Here is an 11,033-nt window from a genome sequence, read left to right as displayed (position 1 = left end):
CATAGTTCTGTTTATTGTATTCGGGTGCCGCAGGTAACGCTTTATAAAAGGTTAGTTTTTCTAACAATTTGTTGTTGAACCCAATATGAATTGAAATACTTGGGCTTGAGACTCGAGACGAGTATAGGAAAGAAACTAACCCATCGCTAAGCGGATACTCGTTCCCTATTTCTAAGTACATTTAATATTGAAAAGAAAGGGTCTCAAAAGTGTTACCCCGAAATTAACTAAGGCATACTGTGCAATGTCCTTTCCAATCAGCTTAACGATTTCAACCTTCAATTAATTGTTCATTAAAAATATTTCAAACCTACCTCTAATCCTAAGCTTCATTGTACCTTTTTATCATACTAAAAGATGTTTTTTAATACAAACATTTCTGATAACAGAAGCCAATGCCTGATTTTAGTTGTTCTGTAAGGCACTTTTGTGCTAAGAAACAATCTCATATACGTAACAAATGCCCCAATGTTTATATCTTTATACTTTCAGGGCACAGTGACAGTCCTAGCCTTCCTCGCTTTTGGTGGCTACCTCATATGTCTGATCCTGAACGCCCTGAAACAGAAGACAGCCGCTCTGGAGATGACACTGCTGACAACGGTGGAACCGGCGACACGGCGGCGGCGGACCCTAGAGCTACGTGAAGCCTCTGGAGATCGCATGTTTACGGTCCTTCAGACCCTGTCCGAGGCATACGTCAAGTACAACCAGAGGTGTCTGCATGACTGAGGATGTTGAACTGTGATGAATGCTCTACCTTATATGTGAACAGAAATACGTACACTGCCAGATTTAATAAATGTAAATTGAACACTGTATTTGATAACATAGAAATTTACCATTCCTTAAGATAGTTTAGACTTAAGGGTTTTCTTTGTGGTTTTTAATTTATTGCAGCTTTTAAGACCTCTTTAGGATGTTCGGGGACCCATATTAAAACGTTTGGGAGATTTATACAGTATAGCATTGTTTATACAAACAAATAGCCTGTTCTCCTCAGACCTCCATCTTTCTTCGGGTGTTGTGTTTCTTTGATGGCCACAATGATGGGATTTTCTTAAAATGCAAAATTGACAATTGTGACGGGGCAGTTCTTCATTGCTTTCGACGTAACCGTATCTTTCAAAACCTTTCTGGTGTAAAGAATTGGGGTTGTGTCAGCAACTACCATTTCAAACTGTCTTTTAGCTTCACTTAAAACTGTCTTTTAGCTTATTGTCATTCAATTCATGACCAATTTGATGAGATGCATCTTGGGATAACTAACCTGTAAGGGTAGGCTTTGTTAAACCGATTTCGCATCAATTTGGGTGAATGCAACTCTGGAAGTTAAGGTAGGAAAGGGGCCCTGCTCAGCCATGTGACTTCTGGGCCAAAACCTTTGACAATGAGTAATCCGTACCTTATAGTGTTGGATTATCCTTTACTACATGGACTGCTAAATTAGTTAGGCCTACTCGACTTAACGCCTAGATGAAGCAGAGTCAACTTGAGTAAAAGATCTATTGGTTTTAAAAACAGGTCCGACATTTCTTAACTATTTGTTCATACATATGTTTTATAGGATTTTGAAAAAAATAACACTTGTAGCCACAGGTATTTTGAAATTTACATGGTAACCGGTACAATATGTTCAATATCATTTATCAAAATGCATAACTGTATGTGCTCTTGTAAGAATGCAAAATTGGTGCAATTGGGATTAATGCCAACTCATAAATAGGCTTTCAAATTCATATTATTCTAAAATTCCTTTGTCATTCTCTTTTTGCTGTAGTCAATAGCAAGCAAATAAGTTTGTACATAGTCTAATGAATAAATCATCAGATTTTTTGGCGTTGCACACGCATTCTCACTGGTTCAGCATGAAACTCATCTCATCCACTGATAAAGCTTCTTCAAAGCAAGGCAAAATACGTCTGGCAATGATTCATTTGATTTTGTATCCAGCCACGAACACTTATGCATACAGATCTATGTTAAATGCCTAGTTGTTAAACTACAGTGTGTTGTCCACAATGTCTACGGGAATTTCCACTCGGTATGATCACAATCATAGGCTTGCATCGCTAAATACCTTCTTTTCCAAATAATAGATTTTCAATTTTTGTTTGAAATGCGGCCTTATGATACTTCCTCACATTTGCTAACTAACCACTCGCTATCGAGGACGTTTAGGTGATCAATTAGAGCGTTGTAGAGTGTAGAGTGTTCTCAGAGCGAAGACAATGTGCGACTAACGGTGAGGACGGTGGAGCAGCTGGAGCATGGCAGACTCCTTGTAGACATCATGGGGACCACAGGTGAGTACAATAACATAGCAAGCTGACTTTTACTGTCCTTTAGGGACAAAACACCTTGTAAACGTGTCTGAAGGTATAAAATATACATCGTACCTAAGGATCCAAATAGTCCTATTTTATGTCTAAATAAAATGAGTCTCGAATGGGTTACTCTTAACCCTTAAAGAGTAAGGTTATGATTATTTGATGAATTGATAACCTGGTGCTTCGTAAAAGAATCTGTATTTATAATTGAACTGATTTTTAAAAGTAAAAATATAACTGAGCAAAATATATGTTTATTGAGTTAAGTAGCGACACATGTTTACGCCTCCGTGCTTTTATGAAGACTCGAAAGCCAAATACAGCCAGTTTACACTCGGGTAACAGACAATTCTGTCAATACGATTTAAAAATTGATATTTTGAGTTAAATAGTTACGTATTCTGAGCTATTTCTAAGCATTGTGAAAAGTATCAATTTAAAAAGGTCTGAATTAAATAGGGTTTTAAACTGCTCAAATAGCATCGTCTGTTGACAGAAAAAACACCGAGAAAATAGCATTATCAGCTAGTACTATGGTTTTGTAGGAACCATCAACAATTATCATTGCAAACTGTATATAAGAACAAAAAACTAAACTTAAAAACACAGAATGTCACAGAAAATTTCAATTAAACCATTATTGGGCTCTAGGTCATCTAGGTCACGTGATTATTGTACTGCTAGTGACACCAGCTTTGGCGGCCCAGGATGGCGCAGAGCCTCGCTTCTTCACCAAGGAAGGTAAGTCGAGCCATCAACACATAGTCATAGTCATAGTCAAACGATTGACTTTTGGTTACTGCAAGTAGATTTTACATCTGTTGTAAAATATGAAGATCTTTTTCATGTATTTCCATCAATTAAAACATTTCTCTTTTATTTTATGGTAAATTTTACTATAGTCATTGAACTCTGCTTACAGTAACAGAGGACAAGCAGTAGTTAGCATGCAGATTGTTCGCGTAAACGAAAACGTCTTATTGCATTTACTGTTAGAGGTGTCACCCCTAAGTGGCAATCCTCAGTGGCTAGGATGAGTAGTAGTACTGTGTCACTACAAATTAAAGGTGAAATATCTATAAGTGAATATGATCCTACACCTGGGTTAACAAGAACAACCCTTTGGTTAACACACACCCAGACACATGACATGTTATGTTGGGATGATATTTTACTCAGGGCCGAACTTACCTAGGGGCGGACGGGGCGAGCGCCCGGGGCCGCCGGGCCCAGGGGGGCCCCGAAGGGGCCCCTTGCACAGTAGTTTTTATTAATATCTTCGAAAACTAATCAGACACTTACCGAATGATCTTCTTTTTTAACAGCTTTATTGTCGTTATCCTATATTTAAGGTTATTGTTAGATGATCTTTAAGGTATTACTAGGACCAAAATTCTTGACTCTAAGGGACTTTTCCTCAGGGTTGCACTGGGCCCCGCGCTTAGACCTAGTTTACACGAGCATAGCTGCTAGGCTGTGACGGACCAGTTTGAGTTTCAATGAAGCCGTTCACACAAACCTACGGCCGCGGTGATCAAGTTGAAGGGGGCCCCTTCGCTTGGGGTAAAAAATACAATAAATAATATGAAAACTCTTGTCCTAACGCAGAACGTAACTTGTACAATTGTGTTGGGGTTAAATGGAGATTCAATTGAGATCTAATACTTTTGAAAAATAAAAACATTGTTTGAAAAATATGTTTTATTAGATGTTATTCTTTTACCTCTAAGTATATGACATTCACGATTTTAAGGGGCAGAAGTATTATATTACCCATTCAATTAAAAGGTTTTATAAAATAGTAATTAAGTTATACGTAAAATCATACAGCGCCAGTAGGATAAAAAATCTATATAGACATTTTATGACAACTAGGGTCGTCTGATGTTAACAAAAATTACATTATTTGGGAGCGGGCGAGCGTTGTCGACTGAAATCGTAAAAAAGCGCTCAACAAGCAGCTGCAACAATAAATGATAATGAGCTGATAAGGGATCCTGTCTAGTCTTGTATGTCTCACGCACGCGCATACACATACATACAATGCCTTATCGCCAATCCAAAACAATTTAAATCACTCCCAGTGTGTTTTTGGTTGACATTATCGTACTTTTGTGTTGTATTTTATTATTAATTCTGCAAACACTACAAAGAACAAATTAATGTTGTATTGAATGTTATGTTTGTGTTGTATTAATTTATATTGAATACATTTAAACATCTTTCAGTTTACTCATATAAATGGTTAGCTTGTGATTGGTTATTAGACTTGTATTGTAACATTTTACTCGTCAAGAAAAAACTCAAACTCGTTAAAAGTTCTTAATGGTACTTTTCATGCTAGGACTTTTAACATATTATACAAACGAGAATTCCATGCCAAAACCACTATGAAAATAAACATAAGTCATAGTTTATGATTTTATAGTTTTAGTGCAGCCAAGAAATGTAGGAAAAGCAGGAGGTTTTAATTGCCATGCCAACGTGACCAACGTATCAGAGTAGGAAGTGACATTTATTTATAGGGAAAATAACTATGTTCTAAACTTTATAATGATTAATCTATAAAAAGTAAATTTTAAAATTGTTTTGACTTGTATCTTATAAACTTAGTACAGTAAAAGGTTTGTTAGTAAAATTATAGTAAGTTATAAAATATATTAAAGCTTTAAAAGTGTATGCATTATCTCTGACTTACATCACGTGTTTAAATATAACTTATTCCATTAATTAATGTTAGTTATTTTTCATTTGAGTTTTCATTCAAGCACCAAATAGAATGTGTATTACAGTAAATAAATTAAATTAAACCTTTTACAAGTACTTGTTATTTTATTTTTATTTTATCTATAGCTTTCATTATTTGTTGCAAAGGATATTACATTTTAATGTATTGCAAAAAATGTGTAAGGTACCTGCTAGGTATATTAAAATTTTATAAATACAATTACAACAAGAACAAATCATAAAATAACACCGTACATTGTAGCTATTTTCAGACTTAAAATATTACATACAATTAGTTTATGCAAAATACAGCATTCTAACAGGTTTACATATTAATTCACCTTGAAATTAGCTATTTAAAATTAGTGTGCATGTAAATGCGTTACATTGTGTAGGTACCGTATATGTTCTCGTATAATCATACTGGGGGCCCCATCGGCAAATTCGCCCGGGACCTCTGAAGTCCTAAGTCCGGCCCTGATTTTACTGTGTTTTAGAGCTACAACCAAGGTTCTGTGAAGGATTCTTTGGGTTTTCGGTAGCATCTGCAGCTGCGTGGTGAAATCAAATTTCTGTAAAAGGTCTCGCTCTTATTGTGAACTTGCATCAATAATTTTCTATTATGTGTATTTCATAGTAAGGCTGAACCTGCTGGTAGATTTAATCTGACGACGCGATTGACACATAAAAATGTCATTATTTGGTTAGTTTACGATATGCCACTGTGCGTTGTCCTATTTACTGTCAAACGTTTCGCTTTTGTTGTGACGTTGCATCCACAATAGCTAGTATGAGTACTGAGGATTGTACTCCGCATCAGTAAAAGAAAAAAAAACGAAAGGTCTGGCAGTGAGTTTTATCAACCACAGTTAACGTAGACAATTTGACTGGAATATTAATTTCACTACGTTAAACTTCCGAGCTTTTAAGCTTCTGTAAAAGATCCAGGAGTGGTGGGAGTCTTTTACCCCATTGTCTGTGACAGCATGTAGACAATGATTTAGGCTTTTGCAATTAACGATAAACTTTTCGATATAATCACCATTGGTAGATCAAATTTGCTGAAAACCCTTTCGTTCTTACTATGAAGTAGTATTCACAACGGCTAGGCTAAGTACTGAGGACTACTTCTAAGTAGCAGTGTGTGACCAAGCGGGAATTCTGAAGAAAGGTTACGTACGAAACGATTCACTAGGTTAACCAATGTCCAATATGCTGTGTTGTAGAACTACTGTCCGAGTTTCGGGAGGGATGGGAAGCGGCGGGACGTCTGGTAGGGTTCGACACCTCCCAGGGTCTAGGCGCCCTGGTCAGCTCTTCCTGGGCCCCCGCGGCCACTGAGAAGCACGATGTCCATCCAGACGCTGCAGCAGCACATCCGTCAATCTTCCACGGATTCTTTCGCCTACTAGGTTTTGACTCAACCCGCCTAAATGCAATTGCAGTCAACGCCGTCGTTTTCATCGCTAAAATGGTAACCTCAATTGAAGCTTACAGGCATTCCCAAATTTGGTATATTTTAAATTTTCTCAAGCTAAGTTTTAGAATGAGATATTAGTAGTAATTTAATGAGCGAGCTAGTTTAGTGTGATAATTCATGTATTTTCAATCCCTGAAGTCCGGTGTTAAAATTCCGCCAATTACTCATGACTTTAATCTGTGATAATACCGCAGCCCTCTGGACCTAGCCTGAACCAATGTGTTTAATGATGTAAAAATATTAGTAAAGATTTCAAGCAAACACCTTCATAGTGTTGAGAGTTCAAGAATACAAAGAAATTTACAGTGAGCCTAAGTAATAAATTCCTGATGGTTAAGCTACAGTGTTTAAAGCAGGGATGGATAAATTGTAGATTTAGTTATTAATGGATACGCAACTAAAACGTATTTGATACCTTAATAGATAAAAGTGAGAGTAAGATGCTGTAAGCAACCCCGGATGTTCCAGATAGGATCTTCACTGATCAGGAACTGGACGAGCGGTGCTGGAGGTGGAAATGTTGGGGGCAGAGCCCTAGGGGACGAGGATGTAGAGGAGTCGTTGTCCTGGGTCATAGACAGTGTGAAAGACAAGGTACAGTATGGAAAGTGTGGCCTGCACAAACCTTGTGCTAGTGATTTTTTTTCTGTTTAGTGATAATGGTAGTTACTTACTACTGTTTAAAAAATTTCTACTGTCCGGTTCTATTTCCTCTTTAATTTTTCTACACCAGACACTACTACTCTGAGTACTATGATGTTTGATAGAAGTTTTACATCTTATAGTATACAATAAATTCCCTCATTAGTTTGGCATAATAAAGGACAAGAGTATAAGAAGCAAATTTGTTTTTTGCAGCACCATACCAAGTAATTTTAAATATATATCTTATGAAAGTAAAACGGCTTGATTTTTTGTAAAAGCTTCTGTCTTAAGCTAGGATCAAGAAGATTTTTGGATATCAATGGTTTATTTTATTCGTTCACGTACTATTAAGCGTATTCATTTAAACCAATTAATTAGTTTGCCTGGAATGTAGGTATGCATAATGTAGAGTCAAAAACCTATATAAACCAAGCATGTAGGCAAGCAAAAATATGTTATCCCAAATGTAATGAGGACGAGAATTAGCTATGTTTGTTTAAGCGTGATTGTGTGCGCCGTTCCTCCAACAAAGCAGAGATAGATGCTTTCTTGCAACGATGTTGCATCTGTTTCCTGCAGGAGCAGATTACCTGTGCACAATGTCGTACAAAGTTCTTTCTACACTAACGTTGGAAAATAATTTATTACTAGACTGTGGTGAATAATGATTACTTTTAACACCTAATTTACAATTCTTCTGCCAACATATCCTCGTTTCTCTCCTAAAATGTTTGTAAATATTTTCGTTTTTTTTTCAACACAACTACCAACTCAACAATTTCTCCTTTAGTATAGTTCGATAAGTTTTTGACAACAATTAAATGTACAGGAAATAAAAATGCATTGGATAGTAAACATTGTTCTCAATATTCATATTTTGATTACTAAATACAATATTTCTAAATTCCATATTTTGTATAAATTGTTAACACAAAGAAGTAATTTACAAGACAGATTTGTTTTAACGTCCGTTGTTGAGAGAAAATTTTACCGAAATGTTAAAGAACTTTTTGGTATAAAATAGGCCCTAACATTATTTTAATTTCCTATGACGCCAACAACCAGGGTGCGTATTTTAAAGTGAAGATAAATAAAGGATTTGTGTTGAACCTGTGTAGTCAATGGTTGAATGGATGACATGACAGCTATCTTACTATGATCGCCTGGTTCTTTAGCCAATACCATTTTATCAAGCACAGCTAAGAGATATTTCCCGTTGATTCACTACTTCTCATAAGGTTGAAATGTTATAAATCTAAAAATCCTGTTTGAGTTGGGTTAGGGTATGTTGAGTTAAAAACTAGGAGTAACTTAAACCTCAGATTTTATTTTGTTACTTAGATCTTTGACTATTAGTAGTCAATGGTACGACTTGTATAATGAAGGTGAATTAACGGGAAAGACCCCATCTGGACCCATCCCAACTGGATCCAATTACGAAGCATCAAAACCCCTCTGAATTCTCTCAAATCGGCAAAATAGATTACTAGTCTAGCGCTATAACGCCTCAGTAACCCAATTATTAACTTATCTACCCATGACTTTGTCCCAGGCTCGAGGTATTCTATCGAGGGCGCAGTCCGAGGACCTGGGTGATCAGCTGATCTCCGCCCTCCAGGACATCCCGGGGGAGACAGACTGTGTGCAGCTTCTGGTGTGTAGGGCTTCGCCCCTCCTGAACACCATGCGTCGCTCCCTCCGGGCACTGCTGGACGGAGAGTCTGTCCCCGCGGGTCTGTCACCGCTACAGAAGATGTTGTACTACCTACCTACCAGGCATCAGCTGACAGAGGCGGCTGTCACGTGCCGCCGGAGACTACCCAGTTGCAGTCAGCTGTTCGAGTGACGTCAGTGAAGAAGTGGTAGATTTGTTTAAAAGAACACCGAGTGCTGATAAAGACTATGAAGATAATGAAGTATGTCTTCCAACACTTTCCGATACATATATAGTCATGTTGTCAACATATACTACGTACATTTGTGTGAAAGATGTTACAATGCCTAAACGGAGACTCTCGGTAAACGATCTCATGAAATATCTGATCATACAGTAATCGTATAATGGCACTAACTACATGATGGTTGTAGTTCTTTTACAACAACTACACACAAATTTCCATCAATTCATCCCCCACTAAATATTGTATCAACGTGTCTATTAATGTTACTGTACTACAGTACTAGGTTATACCTATACGGTCTTTGGGTTTTTAATGTTTTATTCACCTACAAAGACTGTATTCTAAAGATAACTTGAATTAAGAACAATTGTGTTAAAAATCCTTTTACGATTAACGTGTTTTTTTAGAATGTGTGTTCCATTGCATTTGCAACGAAAGGTGTATTAAAATTTTCTGTTCTACTTTTGTATTGACATTAATTATAGTAGAGTGTTGCAATAAATAAACAAAAATATTTTATCAACAAACTTTTAACTAAACCTATACACCCAAAAACTATTATTAAAGGCATATTATTTTTGAGGGTTATTATAAAAAAGCAGTCGATGACAGCTTGGATATTAAATTTCTATTTTATTAATTAGTTTAGTGAAAAAGTTACAGTGTTTACTTTCGCCATATACTAACCAACACAAATAGACTTCTCATCCAATTAAATATTTTGAAGCCGTATGTCGTGTTTAGTTCATGTCCGGTGACACTCGATTGTCGCTATTTGTATTTGTGCTTTATTATTTAGTTATTTAACTAGGGGAAGAGTTAGTGTTTATGATTACAATATTTTATTTGGTTAAACAAGTTTTTAAATTACTGAAATGAAATAACAAGAAACGAATTGTGAATAAAACACCTCAACAATGCAACGCACACCGGACAGAACTAAAAAAAAAAAAATAAAGATGAGAAATCTTCTAAAGGAGTATGTTTTATCAATGTTTTTGCATTTTTCTGCTTTTTAGCGAATTTCTTATAAAGAATTAGACATTACCATAGGTGGCACGGGAAGACCCGGGACCGATATAATTTTCTTTCATTTTGGAAGTTGAAATCAGCTGTTCTGGCTACCAGGTGGTCTCAGCCAGAAATACAAAAATCAGCTGACTCCATCATGCTCTAATCTTGTACTAATTTTCAGTTAAAAATATGCAGCATAGTTTTCCTGACTCAATTTAATGACATGTGTTGTGTTTTCTACCATTTTCTCTTTCAAGTATAACTATAACAAGTGTTTATATAAACGTAGCTTTGTTCATCAATGAAGTTGACATCTCTAGGTAATGATTGGACGGTCTACGTTGTCCATATATACTATACTGACCTACGTGAAGGCATCTGGTGAACGGGACTGTCACAAGCTACAGGTAGTCTTTCCATACACTGCACGGTACTGCACTGTGATTGTATAAAACCATGCTCAACACTCAGGCGAAAAGAATATAATTTTATAGAGGCTAAACCTAATCAAATTAAGGTGCTGTCAGTGCTCTCCTGAAAAGCAAAAGGTCGCAGGTTTGATCCTGAGAATAGCCCGTAGCTTATTGGCGGTTCGAAACTAGACCCAGCTGTACTTATATTCGACTTTTAGTATATAGCCGAGGCCTTAGAAACAGCTGTTCTTAGTCAGTAACAATGCTTGAACGTCTCACTTCGTTTATTTTTAGCAACTAGAGCTCGCCCAATGGTCGATAAATAGACCTAAAGTATGTATTGTGCAGACTTCTCTATTTTCACCCCACGCTGTAAATAAAACATGTGATTGGAATTTCTTACATTTTTTTTATTCTCTGGTTATATTTTATTGTTATTTCGTCACCAGCATAGCAACACATAAGACCCATATTAATTTTTTTATTATTTTAATTTTTATTTATAAAAGATATACTATATATT

The 11,033-nt window shown here is 36.3% G+C and overlaps 1 protein-coding gene across 1 annotated transcript; it reads left to right on the top strand.

Annotated features, from left to right (window-relative positions):
* The first annotated feature begins 2,293 nt into the window (after positions 1 to 2,293).
* LOC128985095 (uncharacterized) lies at positions 2,294 to 9,028 on the top strand. Its single transcript, XM_054404476.1, has 5 exons — positions 2,294 to 2,306; positions 2,982 to 3,071; positions 6,284 to 6,531; positions 7,006 to 7,131; positions 8,735 to 9,028. Exons 1-5 carry the CDS (start codon positions 2,294 to 2,296, stop codon positions 9,026 to 9,028), a joined length of 771 nt encoding a protein of 256 aa, XP_054260451.1.
* The last annotated feature ends 2,005 nt before the right edge of the window (positions 9,029 to 11,033 follow it).

This window comes from Macrosteles quadrilineatus, unplaced genomic scaffold, assembly GCF_028750875.1.
Source record: "Macrosteles quadrilineatus isolate MER2022 unplaced genomic scaffold, UCM_ALF_1.0 Scaffold_2__2_contigs__length_208266976, whole genome shotgun sequence".
NCBI lineage: Eukaryota > Metazoa > Arthropoda > Insecta > Hemiptera > Cicadellidae > Macrosteles > Macrosteles quadrilineatus.
The sequence above is the reverse complement of the archived record's forward strand: the minus strand, read 5'-3'. Positions and strand labels throughout refer to the sequence as shown.

Bases quoted from the DNA above. Each gene is read 5' to 3' on its own strand.
- LOC128985095 (XM_054404476.1), top strand. The intron at 3,072-6,283 runs GTAAGTCGAGCC...GCTGTGTTGTAG, and splicing joins TCGCTTCTTCACCAAGGAAG to AACTACTGTCCGAGTTTCGG. The intron at 6,532-7,005 runs GTAACCTCAATT...CGGATGTTCCAG, and splicing joins TCGTTTTCATCGCTAAAATG to ATAGGATCTTCACTGATCAG.